The sequence below is a fragment of the Anser brachyrhynchus genome (genome assembly GCF_964034855.1).
Source record: "Anser brachyrhynchus genome assembly, chromosome: 28".
Lineage (NCBI taxonomy): Eukaryota > Metazoa > Chordata > Aves > Anseriformes > Anatidae > Anser > Anser brachyrhynchus.
In genome coordinates, this window is record NC_137721.1 from 1,246,091 (window position 1) to 1,263,832 (window position 17,742).

The 17,742-nt window shown below is 75.3% G+C and overlaps 3 protein-coding genes across 4 annotated transcripts; all 3 read right to left on the reverse strand.

The window, feature by feature from the left end:
• Positions 1 to 2: 2 nt before the first annotated feature.
• LOC308183530 (large ribosomal subunit protein bL9m-like) lies at positions 3 to 1,381 on the reverse strand (the record flags this gene model as incomplete). The annotated part of the gene is given in 6 exon segments (XM_080569725.1): positions 3 to 35; positions 193 to 317; positions 517 to 595; positions 597 to 677; positions 764 to 976; positions 1,334 to 1,381. Coding segments are annotated over 6 exon segments (579 nt in total), but the record flags the coding sequence as incomplete, so codon positions are not given.
• Positions 1,382 to 2,445: 1,064 nt separating this feature from the next.
• Positions 2,446 to 7,427, reverse strand: LOC308183531 (tudor and KH domain-containing protein-like). Its single transcript, XM_080569726.1, is given in 19 exon segments — positions 2,446 to 2,550; positions 3,033 to 3,189; positions 3,288 to 3,371; positions 3,373 to 3,428; positions 3,532 to 3,596; positions 3,814 to 3,914; positions 3,916 to 3,936; positions 3,939 to 3,971; positions 3,973 to 3,990; positions 4,084 to 4,406; positions 4,622 to 4,726; positions 4,729 to 4,786; positions 4,863 to 4,894; positions 4,897 to 4,917; positions 4,920 to 4,961; positions 4,964 to 4,999; positions 6,047 to 6,242; positions 6,337 to 6,443; positions 7,193 to 7,427. Coding segments are annotated over 18 exon segments (1,539 nt in total). The 5' UTR covers positions 7,305 to 7,427; the 3' UTR covers positions 2,446 to 2,550; positions 3,033 to 3,060.
• A 374-nt stretch (positions 7,428 to 7,801) lies between these two features.
• LOC308183526 (nuclear receptor ROR-gamma-like) lies at positions 7,802 to 16,867 on the reverse strand. Of its 2 annotated transcripts, XM_080569721.1 has the most exons (10): positions 16,785 to 16,867; positions 11,646 to 11,731; positions 11,356 to 11,497; positions 10,577 to 10,951; positions 10,220 to 10,341; positions 10,000 to 10,132; positions 9,423 to 9,530; positions 9,213 to 9,323; positions 8,544 to 8,653; positions 7,802 to 8,026 (listed from the first exon to the last, which is right to left on the reverse strand). In XM_080569721.1, the coding sequence occupies exons 1-10, from the start codon at positions 16,789 to 16,791 to the stop codon at positions 7,871 to 7,873; spliced, it is 1,350 nt and encodes a 449-aa protein (XP_080425847.1). In that variant the 5' UTR covers positions 16,792 to 16,867; the 3' UTR covers positions 7,802 to 7,870. The 2 variants fall into 2 exon arrangements, with proteins under 2 accessions (XP_080425847.1, XP_080425848.1); XM_080569722.1 differs by lacking the exon at positions 9,423 to 9,530.
• Positions 16,868 to 17,742: the final 875 nt, after the last annotated feature.

Genomic DNA, 17,742 nt, shown 5'->3' on the forward strand with positions numbered 1-17,742 from the left:
GTCTGCGTCGCCTCCAGCTTCCCCGCCTGGTGCTGCTGCGAGAGACGGGGCCGAGGAGGGGGCTCAGGAGGGGGCCGGGACCGGGACCAGGGCCCCTCACGGCCGTGCCCCCGCGGCCCCTCCGGCGCCCCCCCTGCCCCGCACGGGGGCTCGGTAACGGGGGGGGCTTAACGGGGGGGCTGCCACCCTCACCTGCCTCTCCTCCTCGAACAGCTTCTTGTTCTCGGGCGAGGCGTACACGGCGAGCCCCTGGGGCAGGAGCTTGTTGCGCCCCACCGATTTCTTCACGAACACGGTGTCGCCGCGGGTCCCCAGCCCTGGGGGGGGGGGGCGGCGTGAGGGGCAGCCCGGGGGACACCCTAACCCCCCGGCGGGGACACCCCAACCCCGCTGAGCCCCGGGGCCGAGCCCGGACCGGTCCCGGGTCCGCGGCCGGGCCCCACCGGGGGGGTTCCGACCCCCGGTAGCGGCCGGGGCCCACCTCCGCCCCCCCCCCGTCCCCACCGCCCGCCGTACCCTGCACGGCCCGCGTGAGGATGAGCTCCAGGTCGGCCTTGGGCAGGTGCTTGCCGTCCTCCAGCAGCCGGTACACGCGGGTGCCGCCGGGGGTGCAGGCGCGGCGCCCGCCCCTCCCGGCTCAGCGGCACCGGCCACCAGCGCTCCACCACCACCGTGCCCTGCGGGGGGGGACGGAACCGGGCGGAACGGGTCAGGCCGGGCCGCTCCCAGCCCCCCGGAGCCCCGCGGCCCCCCCGGCCCTCACCCGGCCGTGGCTGAGGCTCAGGGCCCGGCTCAGGGCCCGCCCCGCCGCCAGCCCGCAGCCCCCCGCCCGCCGCCGGGCCCAACATGGCCGCCCCCAGCCGGCGCCGCGAGGACCCCGAGGACCCCCTCCGCGGGGCTGCCCCGCCGCGCGCCTGCGCCCTAGGACCGCGCTGGGGCTGCCCCGCCGCGCGCCTGAGCTCTGGGAGCGCCGCGCCTGCGCAGAACGACCCCCCCCCCCCCCCCCCAGGCGGGCTGCTCGCGGGGCGCGAGGACCCCACCGGGGGCTGCCCGCCGCGCGCCTGCGCCCGGTGCCGCCTACCGGGACACCGCCCCCTCGCCCCCCCCCCCCCCCCCCCCGGGGACCTTCCCCCGGGGACCCGCATCCCCGCAGCGGCTTCGCTGCCCCGTCCCGGTTCATCCCGGAGGCCCCAGGTCCCGGCGGGGGAAGCCCCGGGACGGAGGCACCGGAGGCACCGGAGGCGCCGTTACAGCCTGGGGCCACTGTGACTGGGACCAGGCCGATCCCAAGGGCCTGGCCCCGCACACACCGGGGCTGCCCCAGCGCCCTCACCCCGCGGGCTGCCCGGTACCGGCTGCCCCCGCACCGGGGCTCAGGCATGGGCCGGGAGCAGGCCGCGTGCCTTCACGCCCCGACCGCGTGTGGCGGTGCCGGTGCCACCGGAAGGTTCCGTGAGGCCTCGGTGCCACCCACGGCACGGGGCACAGCCCGGCGCTGCCGTCCCCCGGTGGCACCGGTTGGGGCCCTGCGGTAATCCGGTAAAACGGCCCCGTGCCCCCCTCCCACCCCGGCTCGGCCCCGCACGTTGCCCAGAACCGAACTTTATTGACTCAGGAACCCAGAACCGTTTTTTCCCCACGCCACAGAACGGGGCCGGGGCGACAACAACAACAAAACGCAACCGCGCGGGGCCAACGACGGGCCCGAGGTGGTGCCGGCGGCCGTTGAGCTCCCCCCCGGGCCCGGGACAGCAGGGACAGCACGGCGGGGAGCCCCCGCCGCCCCGGGGAGGCGCTCTGGGGGCACCCGCACCGCTCCCAGCGGCCCCAATTTCTCCCTGGACCGCGGCTTTCCTCCGGCGCCGGCACCCCGACCCCTGGGAGAGAAGAGAAATTGGGGGGGGGGGTGAGAGCACGGCCCCCCCCGGCTCAGCCCAGCCCGGGCGGGAACGGGGGGAGCGGGGGGAACCCACCCGAGGGCGCCCGGCCGCCTCCTGCCCCCGGGGCCGTCACGGGGAGCTCCCCTCCGGCACCGGGACGGCGCCGCTGCCGGACACGGGGCCGCCTTCTGCAGAGAAAAGGGGGGTTGAGAAGGGGACCCCCCGCCCCGGGACCCCCCCCACCCCAAAATGCAGCTGGGGCACGCCCAGGCCCCTTCCACCCCTCACAGGCCCTGACCCCAGGAGCCCCCCCCCCCTGCTCCTGCTCGCCGGGGACGACCCCGCAGGGTGACACCACAGCCAGCCCCCAGGCCCCTGGGGGACACCCCCAGGGGGCTCAGCCCTCCCCGAGGCTCCCCGGGTTTAGGGTGAGGGACCCCCCCCGTCCCGCAGCCCCCAGCCCCAGCTGCAGCCCCCCCGTGCCTGGCGGGGCTCTGCCTTCCTCCTCCTCCTCCTCCTCCCCCGGGGATCGGGGCCGGCCCTGCCCGGGTGCTGCTCACCTGGGGGGCTGAGGCAGGACGGGGTGGGGGGCGCCAGGGTGGGGGGCGCCTCGCTGGGGCTGCCCCGGGGGCTCCGGGGGGCTCTCGAGGGACACGCAGGCGCCGTCCTCCTGTCGGGGAAGAGCCGTGTTACCGGGCCCCGGCCCCGCACCGGCTCGGGGGGGGGGGGGGGGCGGGGGGGGGAGAGGACCCCACAGCCCCCCCCATCCCAACCCCCTGCCTAGGGTCAGGGGGCCCAGGGCCTCATCCGGCCCGGTCCTGGGCACCCCCAGGGCTCAGCCCCCAGCTCCCGCAGCCTCTCCTGGCAGGGGAGACGCCGCAGCCCCCGAGCACCTTTGTGGCCCCCCCCGGGGCTTGTCCTGCGCCCTTCCTGGGCTGGGGGCCCGGACCTGGGCACAGGACCCCGCGTGGGTCCTCCCCAGGCAGAGGGGGCCAACCCCCCAAAACGACGGGGCCCCCCCAAAAACGATGGGGGCCCCCCAAAACACGACGGGGGCTCCCCAAAACTGAGCCCCCAACCTGACGTAGGGGTGAGCGCACCGGGACGCCCCCCAGCAGCCGCCCCCTCCCGCCCCGCCACGGGTCCTCTCACCGGGGTCTCCGTCCCCCACCGCAGCGCTTCATCCCCTGCTGCCTCCTCTTCCTCCCCCTCCTCCTCTTCCTCCCGCTCCTCCTCCTCCTCCTCTTCCTCCCCGCGGCCGCGGCGCAGCGTGGCCCAGCCGCACCAGCTCCGCGCCGACGTCGAGGTCCTGCACGGGGCCGAGAACGGGGCTGGGGCACGGGGGGGGGGATCGGGGGGGGGGGGGCGGCGGGAGGCCGGGCCGAGGAGTTTGGGGTCGGGGCTGACCTCGTCGCGCAGCGAGACGCGCGGCCACGTGCGGGGCCCCCGCCGGCCGTAGCTGCAGACGCTGGCCAGCAGCGGCTTCCAGCTGCGCGCAGTGCGTCAGGCGCTCGAAGGCGTCCAGCGCCGCCTCGGCCCACTCGGCGCCTGCGGGAAGGGCCGGGGGGGGGCCCCACGGAGCGGGGTCTGGTTATGGGGCCGGACCCGGAGCCTTCGGCCCTCCCCCCCCCCGCGCCCCTTCCCCACTCACCCACGGGCACGACGCCGGCCAGGCTGCACTCGATGGCCTGGAAGGGGAGGCTCAGGAAATCGCTCCTGGGGGGGGGGGGTGGAAAAGCCGGGCTGATCCCACGCAGCCTCCCCGGGGGGGCTGCCCCGCTCCCCGGGGCTGCTGCGCACCCCCCGGCGCCCCGCAGAGCCCCCTCCCCCAGGGCGGCCGCGAGCCCCCCGCGGGCTCCGGGGGGGCCGTTGAGCCGCGGCCCCGCGGCCCGCCCCAGCTCCGCGCCCCCCCCCCTCCCCGGGCTGCGCTCACCGCAGGGCTCGCAGCGCGGCTGGCGGCGCCTCGCCGTTGTCCCCGAAGTCCACGTAGTACAGGTCCCAGCCGCCGCCGGGCAGCGCGCCCAGCACCCGCGCCCCGGTACCACTCGCTGCCGTCCCCCGTAGGGGAGCGGCCACGATGTCCCCCGCCCTGCACGGCCGCCAGCTCCGCCTGCGGGGACGGCGAGCGACACGTCCCGGGGGGCCGGGGCGCACCGGGGGGGGGGGGGATGCGGGGGGGCCGGTGCCCCCCCCAGGGTCTCACCGCGCGGCCGCTGCCCTCGTAGTAGTGCGACATCTCGGCCGTCAGCTTGTCCAGCTGCAGGCTGCGCTCGCCGACCAGCTGCACCCAGAAGTGGTCGGGGTTCTCGGCGGCCGAGACGTAAACCTCGAGGGGGTCAGCCGCGGGGAAGCTGAACTCGGGGCTGGGGAACTGCGGGACAGGAGCCGGGAGCCCCGGGGGGAGCGAGGGCAGGAGCTGAGCGCTGGGTCGCCCGCCGGGACGCACCCCGGAGCCCCCGGGGAACTCGTGCAGCTCCCGCTGGGCGCCCTGAGCCGGGCCGGGGGGCACGGAGCCCCCCCGGGACACTCAGACGGGCCCCAGCACTTCGCAGCTCCCCCCGGGCCCCCCGCCAACCCGCTCCCCCGGCGCGGACCCCCCGTTACGCCCCGAGGCACCCCGTCTCGTACCTTCGAATTTCGGGCACCACGACGTCCGCCCCCGCCGCCAGCTCCTCCGGGGGCCTCGCTCTCTCCCCGGGCTCCTCGGAGGGACCCTCACCCAGCAGCGCAGCGACGCCCACCGAGCGTGCCCCCGTCCCCAGCCCCGTGCTCGGGGGTCCCTCCAGGCAGCAGCTCCGGCTCCCTCCGGCTGCCCAGGGGCTGCTTGCGGAGGCCCCGCGCCGCCGCGCCCGGGCCAGCTCCTTCCGAAAGGCGTCGTCCTCCAGCAGCTTCTCCATGATCAGCTTCTGCGGGGACGGGGCACGGTGGGCTCCGCGCCCGTGCCAGCCCCGGGGCCGCGCCGGCCCCACCGGCGCCGCTCACCTTGGCGGCCGCCACCTCCCGCCGCGTCCCGAGAGGCGGATGAGCCGCGTCGGGCCAGGCCGGCCTCGGCCTTGCGCTCGCACAGCACCTTGGCCCCGAGCTCTGGCAGATGCTCCGCACCGTCTCGCCGCCGCGGCCTGCGGGACGCAGAGCCCCCGGGGCTGGGGTTTGCCACCACTTCCAGCCCCGGGGCCACGGCTCCTGCTCCCCACGGAGGCTCCGGTCCTGTAGCCTCTGGTCCCGTAGCCCCCGGTCCCATGGCCTCCAATCCCATAGCCCCCAGTTTCCTTATTCTCTGTCCCGTAGCCCCCGGACCCATAGTCCCCGGTCCCGTAGCCCCCGGTCCCTTAGCCCCCGGTTCCCTTACCTTCTGGTCCCGTAGTCCTGGTCCCGTGGCCTCCGATCCCATAGCCCCCACTTCCCTTATTCTCTGGTCCCATAGCCCCTGGTCCCATAGGCCCCGGTCCCCTTATCCTCTGGTCCCGTAGACCCTGGTCCCGTGGCCTCTGATCCCATGGCCCCCCAGTCCCGTAGCCCCTGGTCCCCTTATCCTCTGGTCCCATAGCCCCTGGTCCCATAGGCCCCGGTCCCGTAGCCCCAGTCCCGTAGCCTCCGGTTCCCTTATCCTCTGGTCCCGTAGTCCCCGGTCCCCGTGGCCTCCGATCCCAAAGCCCCCAGTTCCCTTATCTCTGGTCCTGTAGCCTCTGGTCCCATAGCCCCCGGTCCCTTAGCCCCCGGTCCCTTAGCCCCCGGTCCCGTAGTCCCCGGTCCCGTAGTCCCCGGTCCCGTAGTCCCCGGTCCCGTAGTCCCGGTCCCGTAGTCCCCGGTCCCGTGGCCTCCGGTCCCGTGGCCCCCTGGTCCCCTTATCCTCTGGTCCCATAGCCCCTGGTCCCATAGGCCCCGGTCCTGTAGCCAGCCCCCAGTCCTTTAGCCTCCGGTTCCCTTATCCTCTGGTCCGTGGCCTCCGATCCCATAGCCCCCACTTCCCTTATTCTCTGGTCCCATGGCCCCTGGTCCCATAGGCCCTGGTCCCTTAGCCCCTGGTCCCATAGACCCTGGTCCCGTGGCCTCCGATCCCATGGCCCCCGGTCCCATGGCCCCCGGTCCCGGCCGCCCCCAGCCCCGTGGGAAGCAGCGGAGCCCCCAGCCCCGTTCCCGGCCCCCGCGGCGCCGCGGGCGGGTACCGATGATCCTGCCGACGGCCGTGTGGGGCACGCGGAGCTGCTCCAGCACCGGGGCGCTGTCGGCCACGACGCGGCGCACGGCGGCCTGGGCGCGGCACACCTGCCCCGGGGAGCCCGCGATGAGCAGCAGCCGCTCCTCGCCCGCCTCCTCCTCCTCCTCCTCCACGTCGATGCGCGCCCCCGTCTCCTGCCGCAGCTGCGGGCACCGGCGGGGGGGGGGGGGTGTCAGCCCCGGGGCTCCCCGGGAGGCCCCCCGGCCCCCCCCCAGCCCCCCGCCGGGGGGTGCTCGCCTTCCTGATGGTGGCTCCCTTCCGCCCGATGAGGGCCTTGACGGCCGCCCGCGGCACCCGCACCTCGGCCTCCAGCTCCTCGTCGCCCACGAAGGTCGCCCGCTCCTCTGGGCACGGCGGCACCGTGAGGGGGGGGGGGGAAAGGGGGAGATCCCCCAGGGGGAAGGGGGGGGTCCCACCCAAGGGAGGTGTCCCCAAGGGGGAAGAGGGGGGTCCCCAAGGGGGGGGGTCTCCAAGGGGAGGGGGGGTCTCTAAGGAAGGGGTCCCAAAGGTGAGAGGGTCCCCAAGGGGGGGTGTCTCCAAGGGGAGGGGGGGTCTCTAAGGAAGGGTCTCCAAAGGAGAGAGGGGTCCCCAAAAGGGGGGGTGCCCAAAAGGGGGGTCCTCAAGGGGAGGGAGGTGCCCAAAGGGGGAAGGGGGTCCTAGGGAGGGATCCCCAAGAGGAGAGGGGTCCCCAAGGGGGAGGGGGGAGCAGAGGGGGATGTAGTGGAGGGGCCGGGGGGGGCAAAAAGGGGGGTCTCCAAAGGGGAGGGGGGTCCCTAAGGGAGGGGTCCCCAAAGAGGAGGGGGGTCCCCAAAGGGGGAGGGGAGCCCAAAGGGAAGGGTCCCCAAGGGAGAGGGGGTCCTCAAAGGTGAGGGGGGGGTCCCCAAAAGGGGGGGGGTGCCCTAAAGGGGGGTCCCCAAGGGGAGGGCGGTGGGGCCCAAATGGAAGGGGGGTCCCCAAAAGGAGGGGACCCAAAAGGGGGGGGAGCGGGGGGGTCCCCACGGGGGCGGGGGGTGCCTAGAGGGAGGGGGGGGGATTCCCAAGGGGGGTCCCTAAGGGGGGGGGGGTCCCCGCTGCCCGGTCCCGCCGCACGCACCTCGGCCCTCGCGGTACCGCCGGTACACGACGTACAGCACGGCAGCGCCCGCGGGCAGGCCCAGCAGCACGGCCGCCTTCTGCAGGGCGCTCAGCCCGCCGCGCGCCGCCATGGCCCCGGCACCGGCACCGGCCCCGGGACAGGACCGGGGGGTGGGTAGGGGGGGGGCCGCGCCCGCTCCGCTCCCGGCCGCCGCCGCCGCCTCCCGCTCCCGCTCCCCGCCGCCGCCAGCCCCGCCCCCCGCCCGGCCGCCCACCAATCAGCGCGCCGCTCCGCCCCCGCCCCGCCAATCGGAGGGGAGGGGGGCGAGGAAAGGAGGCGGGGCCTCGCACCTGCCTTGGAATGAAGCGGCCAATGGGAGGCGCGCGGGGGCCCCGCCGCAGCCAATGGGCGAGCGGCGGGGGGGGCGCCGGGCCCGCCCCGACGGCCGGGGGCGGGGCGTGGGGGCCCCACGCGTGGCGCGGCCCCGCGGCCTCCCCGCGCCCCCCCCGCGCCCCCCCGCGCCCCCCCGCCCCCGGCCCGCCCCCTGCGGTCCTCCCGGTGCCCCCCTGAGCCCCCCACGCCCCCCCCCCACGCGTGACAAACCCCACGGCGGCGCCATTTCACCCCCCAAATCCTTTATTGCCCCCCCGCGCAGCCCCCGGGGGAGGGGGGTCCCGGGGGGGTCCCGGGGGGGGCTCAGCGGGGGCCGGGGGCCTCGGCGTCGGCGGCGAAGAGCTCCCGGTAGAGCGGGGGGAAGGCGGCGGGCAGCGCCCCCGGGTGCAGGCGGCGGAAGGCCTGGAGCTGCTCCACGTGCTGCGAGCACAGCGCCCGCAGGCGGCCCGCGGGCGGCAGCTGGGGGGGGGGGGCACGCGTGTCACGGGGGGGGGGGACACCCGTGGGGTGACCGCGACACGGCACATGTCACCCCCCCGTGCCCCGGTGGCCTGGCAACGTGGAACCCCCGTGGCCCCCTCCACGTCCCGCGGCCCATGCTATGGCCGGGGCACCCCCCACGACCCCCCCGTGTCCCACGGCACCCCCCCACGGCACCCCTCTGACCCCCCCATCACACCCCATGTCCCAGGACGCCCCCACGGCACCTCTGTGGCACCCCTATGGCCCCCCCCACGATGTCCCACGTCCCGTGGCACCCCTCTGACCCCCCCCCACAAGGCCCCATGTCCCAGGACGCCCCCCCACAACCACGTTCCCCCCCCCCAATGACCCCCCATGCCCCCCAGCACCCCCCTATAGCACCCCCTAGCCCCCTCATGCCCGTGTCACCCCCACACACACACACATCCCACGACACCCCCATGCCCGTGCCCCCCCCGGTGCCCCCCCATGCCCCCCGTGCCCCCGCCCGCACCCTGGCCAGCAGCCCCTCGCGGTGGGTGCGGCGCAGCAGCAGGCGGAAGGCCACCTCCAGGCGCCCCCGCAGCCGCGCCACCTTCGCCTGCTCCTGCAGCCACGGGCGGTCTGCGGACACGGCACCGGCACGTGGGTGGCAGGCGGGGACGGGGGGGACGGGGACGGGAATGGGATGGGGACGGGGACAGGGTGAGGATGGGATGGGGACAGGGTGGGGACAGGGACGGGGTAAGGATGGGGACGGGGTGGGATGGGGACAGGGACAGGGTGGGGACAGGGACAGGACGAGGATGGGGACGGGGATGGGGACAGGATGTGGTGAGCAGGGGGACAGGGTGGGGACAGGGCTGGAGATGGACAAGGATGGGGACAGGGACAGGTTTGGGATGGGGACGGGGCTGGTGACAAGGATGGGGACAGCGCTGGGACCATGACAGGGTGGGACGAGCGCAGCGATGGGGACAACGGGACAGGGACAGGGACAGGGACAGGGATGGGACAGGGGCTGGGAGCGGCAGCAGTGCCCGGCCAGGCCCAGGGAGCCGCAGGGTGGGGACCCCACAGGGACCGTGTGGGGCCATGGTGCCCCCCTCCCCCCCCGCTTTGGGACAAAAGGGCGGGGATTTGGGCAAAGGCCAGGGGGGTTTGGGGGGCGCGGGTCCCTCACTGGCGTTGATGAGGACGATGGCGCAGAGGAAGGCCACCTCGCTCTCCGAGAGGCGCAGCGCGCACAGGCTCTGCGCGAAGTCGAAGATGGAGCCGACGAGCTCGTGGCAGCCTGGGGGGAGCCCTCGTCAGCGGCCCCCCCCCGGGGGCACGGTCCCCCCCGCGTCCCCTCCGCGTCCCCTCCGCGTCCCCCCCGTGTCCCCGTCCCTACCCAGGGACCTGAAGAGCTCCGTGCCCGCGTACTTGCCCTCGAAGAGGACGGTCCGGTTGTCGGGGTTGAAGGCCCGGCACATGCGCACCAGCACCACCTCCATGGCGCCTGCCAGCGCGGGGGGGACGGGGACGGGGACGGGGACGGGGACAGGGACGGGGACGGTGGCACCGGGGGGTCCCAAGCCAGGGCCCCACGGTGCGGCTTGGGGGGGCGGGGGGGTGCCCCTGTGGCAGCAGCCTTTGGGGACTGCCACCTCCCCAGGGGGACCCTCGGGGACACCACCTCCCAGATAGGACCCATGGGACTGCCACCTCCCCAGGGGGTCCCTCGGGGATGCCACCTCCCCACTGGGACCCTGGGGACCGCCACCTCCCCAGCAGGGTCCCCATGGCCCCTGGGGGCTCTCCCCACCACCCCGCTGGGACCAGAGCACCCCGTAGCACCCACCACCACCCCCCCTGCCGGGACCACCCCAATCCCTCGGGGCCACCCCGCCGCAGGCTGCAGGGACCGAGTCACCCCCGGGTGCCGGGGGCTCCGGGGGGCCTGGGGGGGGGGTCTGGGGGGGCCGTACCAGCCTTGAGGAGGACGATCTGGTCGTTCTGGCACAGCTCCATGAAGCCGCGCAGGCGCTTGGCGAACTCCACCACGTGCTGGATGGCCTCGGTGAGGCGGCCGGCGCAGCGCTCCCACATCTCCTGCATGGGCTGCGGCCCCCCTCCGTCACCCCGCGGCCCCCCAGCGCCCCCCGCATCCCCCCCCCAGCGCCCCCCGGGGTGGGGGGGGGGTCTCACCTTCCTCTGGTAGGCGCAGACCTCCTCGCGGCTGAAGGTGTCCCAGCGGCGCTGCTGCAGCTCCTCGGCGCGCGGCTGCGAGGTCTCGCGGTGCGACCGCAGCACGTCCTGGGCCAGCAGCTCTGCGGGCACCGGGACGGTGGGGGGGGGGGGCACGGCTGGGGGCAGCCCCCCCACGGGGACCCGCGGGGCCGGCTGCCCCGCCACCGAGCACCCGTGGGTGCCGGCTCCCAGCAGTTCGTGGCACCCGTGGGTGATGGGGCCAGGTCCCACCACCACCGAGCACCCACGGGCGACAGGGACATGTGCCACCACTTTGTGGCACCCACGGGTGCCAGCCCCAGCCCGGCGACTCACCGATCTCCATCCCGGAGCAGGTGGGCGACTCCAGGCCGCTGCCGACGTCGGGGCGCGGGCACAGGTCGGGGCCGTCCCTGTCCCCGTCCCCGACCCCGTCCCCGTCCCCGTCCCGGTCCCGGTCCCGCGTGGCGCCCTCCCGCCGCTCGCCCTCCGCCTCCGTGCCGGGGCTGCAGCCGGCCCTTCCCTCGCAGGGCCCGGGGCACCCCGGGGTGCCGGCGGGGGGCAGGGGGTGGCCGCAGCACCCCGGCAGCCCCAGGGCGAAGGCAGCGCCCCCCTGGGCCGCCCGCTCCCGCTGCCGCTGCTCCAGCTGCTGCTGCACCTCGGCGTGCAGCCGGTCCCGCTGCTTCTTGGACATGCGGCCGAACTTGACGGCTGCGGGGACACGCGGGGACACGTGGGGACACATGTGGGTGCGGGGGCGCGTGCCCCCCCACGACCCCCAGCCCCACATAGCCCCGGCACCGCGGCTTTCCAGCCCCATGCACGTGGCCCCCCCCGGGACCCCCGCTGCCTCCAGGCCCCCCGCCTCCTTCCCGGGGCTGGCAAACGGGCCCCAGGGGGGGTCGGGGGGGGGGAGTGGTGCTGGAGGGGGCACCCAGCAATAGGGGGGCACCCAGCAGTGGGGGGGACCCTATGATGGGGGGCACCCAGCTATACAGGGTGCACCCAGCTATACAGGAGTGCACCCAGCGATTCGGGGGGGTGCACCCAGCGATACGGGGGGGTGCCCCCCACTGGGTGGGGGGGGTGCGGCACGCGGGGGGGGGGCCACCCACCGTCGCGGGACATGCCGAGGCGCAGGCACTTCTGCAGGCGGCAGTGCTGGCAGCGGTTGCGGCTGGCGCGGTCGATGGGGCAGTTCTGCTGGCGGCTGCAGGCGTAGCTCAGGCTGCCCTGCTGGCTGCGCCGGAAAAAGCCCTGCGCCGGGGGGCACCGCCACGGGGGGGGGGGGTCACCAAAAACGCCGGGGGTCACCGCCACGCCGGGGGGCACCGCCACGCCGGGGGGCACCGCCACGCCACCACCAGCGCCCCCGGTGCCCCCCGCGCGCCCGCAGCCCGCTCACCTTGCAGCCCTCGCAGGTGATGACGCCGTAGTGGATCCCCGAGGATTTGTCCCCGCAGATCTTGCAGGGGATCACCTCGATGTGGGCTGCGGGCGGGAGGCAGCGCGTGGGCGCCCACGGCCCCCCTGGGTTCACGGGGTCCCCACGGGCTCACCCACAGGACCGCCTGCCACCTACGGGCCCCCTCGTGCCACCTGGGTGCCCGAGTGCGCTCCCTGGGGCTCCTGCGTCCCACGGGGAACCACGCGTCCCCAGCAGGCACACGGGGTGCCTCTGGGTTCACAGGGCCCCGGTGGGGTCCCATGGCCCTGATGGGCTTACAGGGCCCCTATGGGCTCACGGGGTCCCTTTGGCATCCAACGGCCCCTGTGGGATCCCACAGCCCCTATGGGCTCACGGGGCCCTTATAGGATCCCACAGCCCCTGTGGGCTCAGCTGCCCCACGCGAGCTCGCAGGTCCCACGTAGGCTCCGGTGTCCCCAAGGGCCTCACGTGTCCCCACCGGGCTCACGTGTCCCTCGTGGGTCCGCGCGTGTCACCGCGCGGGCTCACGTGGCCGCGGTGGCCGTCCGCGCTCCCTGCGGGCTCACGTCTCCCACGGCCTCGCCTCGCCCTGCGGGTTCCCGTGGCCCCATAGGGCTCACGTGTCACTTACGGGTTCGCTCGCTGCCCAGAGGAACGCGCACGGTCCCTATGGGCTCCCACAGTCCCTATAGGCTCTCGTGGTCCCTATAGGCCCCCACAGTCCCTATAGGCTCCCACGGTCCCTACGGGCTCCCGCAGTCCCTATATGCGTACATGTCCCTACAGGCGTACGTGTCCCTCGCGGGCTCACGTGTCACCCCAGGGCCTCACGTGGCACCCAAGGGCTCCTGCGGCCCCTCTGGCTCTCACAGCCCCCCCATGGCCTCGGATGTCCCCGAGGGGTTCTGCCCCCCCCCACCCATGCCCCTATTCCCCCCCCCCATGGGCTCCCCGGTGCCCCCCGTGTCCCCACCAGGGTGGGCCCTGCAGGGCGCGGGGGTCCGGGGGTGCCCGGGGCCGGCGGCTGCCGAAACCGCAGCGGCAGCGAGCGCCGGCGAAGCCACAACTGGGACACGGCCCCACCTCGCAGGAAGGCGCCCGCCGCCCGCCACGGCCCCGCTGCGCCCGTGGGGCGCCCCACGGAGAGGGGGGACGGGAGGGGGGTGCCGGGGTCGGGGGCACACGGGGATGGGGACGCCGGGGATGGGGACACCGGGGTTGGGGGACGCTGGGGATGGGGGACGCTGGGGATGGGGACGCTGGGGTGGGCAATGGGGACACCCAAGAATGGGGACCCCCAGGGACGGGGGACACCGGGGTGGGGGACACCGGAGCCACCAGGGGTGGGGACACGGGGGACAGAGGCTGCCCCAGGGACCACAGATGGGGGACACTGGGGCTGGGGGTGTTGGGGGGGGCAAATGACCCAGCCCTGGTGACACCAGAGCCAAGGGGACACTGCGGGGGGGTAGGGGGGGGACGCGACCCCAGCCCCAGGGGGTGCCCCAGCCCCTGCCAGCCCCCAGCGCAGGCACCGGGATCGCAGCTCGTTAGCGAGGCCTCGTTAGCAGCACCCGGAGCCCCAAAGCCCGGCGAGGGCGATGGGGACGGCTCCGGTCCCCCAGGGCCACCAGCTCGTCACCCGCGTGCCTGCTCCTCACACCTTGCACACGCGTGTGCACGCTCACAGAGCCAGGCACACCTGGGCATGCTCCTGCAAGCTGGCGCACGCTCGTGCACTTGTGCAAGCTTGCACACACCCGTGCTTGCACGCACACACACACAAATGCTTGTGCGTGTCACGCACACGCGCACACGCTGGTACACACATGCACACGCTTGTGCACACTTGCAGAGTGCTGGGCAAACCTGCCAATGCTTGTGCACGCTCCTGCAAGTTGGTGCGCGCTCGTGCACTTGTGCAAGCGTGCACATGCCTGTGCCTGCACACACACGCACACAAATGCTTGTGCTTGTCACGCGCACTTGCACACGCTGCCACATGCACACACACGCTTGCGCACGCTTGCACACACCAGAACGCGCCCGCCAAGGCTCGTGCACGCTCCTGGGCGCCGGTGCACGCACGCACACGCACACCTCTTCCTCCCGGGGCCGAAGCCGCTTCGTCGGCTTTTTCCACCCGACCCAGTTTTGGGGCCGGGGGGGGGGGGGCCGCCCTCGCATCCGGGGCTGGGCACCGGGACCCCCGCGGCGGCGGCGGCCGGAGGGGCCCTGGGAATTCGGGGCTTTGACTCAGCCGGGCCCGGCGCCCGCATTACTCAACGGTGCCGGCGGCTGCCAGGAAGCGCCGTTTCGGTGCCGCTCCTGCCGGGAACCGCCGGCGAGAGGTCGACGAGGTCTCGCCCGGCCGCCCACCCCCCGGCACCCGCCTGCACCCGCTGCTCCCACGGCACCCGCTGCTCCCGGCACCCCTGGGTGCCCCCCGGCACCCCGGGGATCCACCGGCACCGCCAGCGCCACGGGGACCCTCCAGGACCCGCCAGCCCCACGGGGACCTGCTGGCATCCGCCGGTGCCACCGGCACCCACCGGCACCCGCCGAGCCCTGTGGGGACCCAGGAGCACCCATGGGCCTCGTGGGGGACCCGGTGGCCGTGTGGGCACCCGCTGGTGGCCACCAGCCCCCCAGGCACCAACCAGCACCCAGCAGTCCCATGGAGCCCCACCAGCACCCAGCAGCCCTACAGGCACCCGTTAGTCCCATGGGGACCCCATGGCTCCCAGTGAGCCCCACGAGCTCCCAGTGAGCCCTGCCAGCACCCAGTGAGCCCCAGCAGCTCCCAGTAAGCCCCACCAGCTCCCAGTGAGCCCCGCCAGCACCCAGTGAGCCCCGCCAGCACCCAGTGAGCCCCAGCAGCTCCCAGTAAGCCCCACCAGCACCCAGTGAGCCCCAGCAGCTCCCAGTGAGCCCCACGAGCACCCAGTGAGCCCCAGCAGCTCCCAGTAAGCCCCACCAGCTCCCAGTGAGCCCCGCCAGCACCCAGTGAGCCCCAGCAGCTCCCAGTAAGCCCCACGAGCTCCCAGTGAGCCCCAGCAGCTCCCAGTAAGCCCCACCAGCTCCCAGTGAGCCCCGCCAGCACCCAGTGAGCCCCGCCAGCACCCGCTGGCACCAACCAGCCCCATGGGGACGCTCTGGTCCCCGTGGGCACCCAGTGACCCTGTGAAGGGGGGGGTACATTGGGGCCGGGCTCCCACCCCCCGACACCGCAGCGCAGCCCAACACGTCACGGCAAAACACGCCGTGCCACGGGCCAACACGCCACGGCACAGGCCGGCGCGTCACGGCACGGGCCAACACGCCGTGACGCAGCGGGAAGTGGCTCGGGCGAGGACCCGGAGCCCCGGGACCCCCCCGGGCTTCCCCCACGGCACCCACGGGACCCCCGTGCCCTCGCCGCCGGCGGGGGTCCTGCCACCCGCTGGGCGCTGACTCAGCGGTGGCGGCGGCCGGGTCCCCTCCGCCCCGGGCCAGACGCGGGGGTGGCACCGGCGGCGGCGGAGAAAACCCCGGCATGGGGCCGCCGGTGGGGCCGCGGGGCCCCCGTGGGGACGTGGGGCCCCCCTTGGGGACGCGGAGTCGGGGGAGCTGCACCCTTGGTGTCCCCGGTGCCGACGGAGCTGGGACCGGGGGGTGGCCGGGGACGGCGGCGGGGACCGGGGGGGTGGCGGTGGCGGTGGCTCTGCGCCCGTGCGAGGCTGCGGCTGCTGCCCGGAGCCACCTGCGTGTCCCCGTCCCCGTCCCCGTCACCTGCGCCGGCCCCACGCACCTGCTGGCACCGACCACATCTAACGCGCGTGTGCCCGGCCCCGCAGGTGCGGGGGGCACCCATGGGTGCTGGGGCGCCCGGCGCCGCCGCCGCAGGGAGGGGAGGGGGCTGCCGGCGGCCGCCGCACGGCTGGGACACGCGGTGACACGCGTGCAGCCCCCAACACGCGTGCACACGCTTCACACGTGTGTGCTGGCGGCGACACACTGCAATGCGTGTGCACACGCCGCAACACGCATGCACAAGTGGCAACACGCCATCACACGCGTGCGCACAGCCTGGTGTGTGTGCACAGCCAAGCGTGCCCCGGAACACGCTGTCGGGGTGTCACGTGTGCCGACACGCTCGTGTGAGCTGCGCAACCCGTGCAACACCGCAGCACGCTCGTGCACACGGGGCACTGGTGGCTCACGGTGCTCTCCTGCTTGCACACGCATGTGCACGCTCCCGTGCACGCTGCCATGCATCTGCACACACACGTGTGCTCACACACGCACGCACGGCTGCAGCCACACGCCCGCCTGCACACTGCCCCTGCGCACATCCATGCTCCCGTGGCACACTCAGTGTGCACACCCCCCCCCCAACATGCTCCCACCTGCTTGCACAAGCACCGTGCTGTGCCCACGTGTGCATACACACACGTGCACACCCTGCGTGCTCACAGCTGTGCACACGCGTGCCCACCCCCCAGCTTTGCCCCCACACACCTGCTCTGCAGGACTGCGTGCACACGCGTTCCCTCTGATGTTCCTACACGCTTGCACACGCACAGACCTGCCCCAACACGCTTGCACACGCATGCCCACACCCATCTGCACACACATTCACAAGCCCCCCCTCTTGCACACGCACATGCACACCACACGCCTTTGCACACCCCGTGCTCCAACCTCCTTGCACGCTCACCTGCTTGCACACGCACACGCACACCCTGCACGATCCTCCACACCCACACCCACGCATGCACACCCCGTGCATTGCACACACACACACACACACTCACACACACTCTCACTCCTGCAGGCTCCTCCACACTTGCACGCACACAGCTCTGCTCCCACCAGCACCCACCTCTTGCACATGCTTGCACGTGCACCCCCCGTGCTTGCACACCACAGCACCCGCTCTGCCACACTCCCACCTGCACGCACACGTACGTGCACACACACGTATGTGCACACACGTATGTGCACACACCGCCCACCCTTCCACGCGTGCACACCCGCTCCGACACCCTTGCACACCCACTGCCTGCCGCTTGCACGCCCGCAGCCCCCGGCCCGCCCGCGCCCCCCGCCCGCAGCCCCCCGCGCGGGCCCTACCTCGCATGGCGGCGGCGGCGGCGCGGGCGGCGCGGGCCGGGCGTTATAAGGGCGCCGGGGCCCCCCCGGCATCCTGCCCCCCCCCCCCCGGCATCCTGCCCCCCCCGGCCCCACGCACTGGAAATTTCCGACTTTCCACGGCGCCGCGGGGGGGAAACTGAGGCACGGGGGGGGGGGAGCGGCCGCGGGTGGCCCCAACCCAGCCCCCCGCGACCGCTCCGACCCCCACGCGCCACGGGGGGGGCCGCGGCCACGCGCGACCCACGCCCCCCCTCCCCCCCCACGGGGCACGCGGCCGCGGGGGGAGCCGGGACCCCCGGCCCCGGGGGGGGAGCGTCGGGACCCCCCCGCCCCGCCGGGCTGCGGGGGGCGCCCGTGGGACCCGCGCGGCCCCGGAGCGCCCACGCGTGGGGGGGGGTGTCCGTGGGACCCCCGCCGGGACCCCGCCGTGCGAGGGGGGCGCGCGGGGCTCGCCCATGGGGGGGCCGCGGGGCGCCACGACGGGGGCGGGGCCGGGCGGGGCGGGGGGGCGGCCACGCGTGTCCGTGTCCGGGGGTCCACGGGGGGCGCCGCGGCCGGGGCGCAGCGCGGGACACGGGGGGGGGGGGCGCCCGGCCCCGCCCACCCCGCCGTGACCCCGCCCACCCCGCCGTGACCCCGCCCACCCCCCATGACCCCGCCCACCCCGCCATGACCCCGCCCACCCCGCCATGACCCCGCCCACCCCGCCATGACCCCGCCCACCCCCTCAGGCCACGCCCACCGCGCCCCCTCCCCCGGGGCCCTGCCCCTGCCCCTCCCGCAGCCCCCGGACAGGGGGGAAACGGGGGGGACACGGGGGGGGCAGGGACGGGAGGGGGGGGCAGATGGGGACAGGGACGAGGACTGGGGGAACGACACGGGGCTGGGACAGGGGCACGGGGCGGGGGGCAGGGGCTGGGGGCCGGGGCTGGGATGG

What these genes read in the sequence shown, in the direction of transcription:
- LOC308183526 (XM_080569721.1), bottom strand. An exon ending in TCACCTGCGAGGGCTGCAAG is followed by an intron (nt 11,498 to 11,645) that starts GTGAGCGGGCTG and finishes CCCCCGGCGCAG; the next exon opens with GGCTTTTTCCGGCGCAGCCA. An exon ending in GATCGTCCTCCTCAAGGCTG is followed by an intron (nt 9,531 to 9,999) that starts GTACGGCCCCCC and finishes CCGCGCTGGCAG; the next exon opens with GCGCCATGGAGGTGGTGCTG.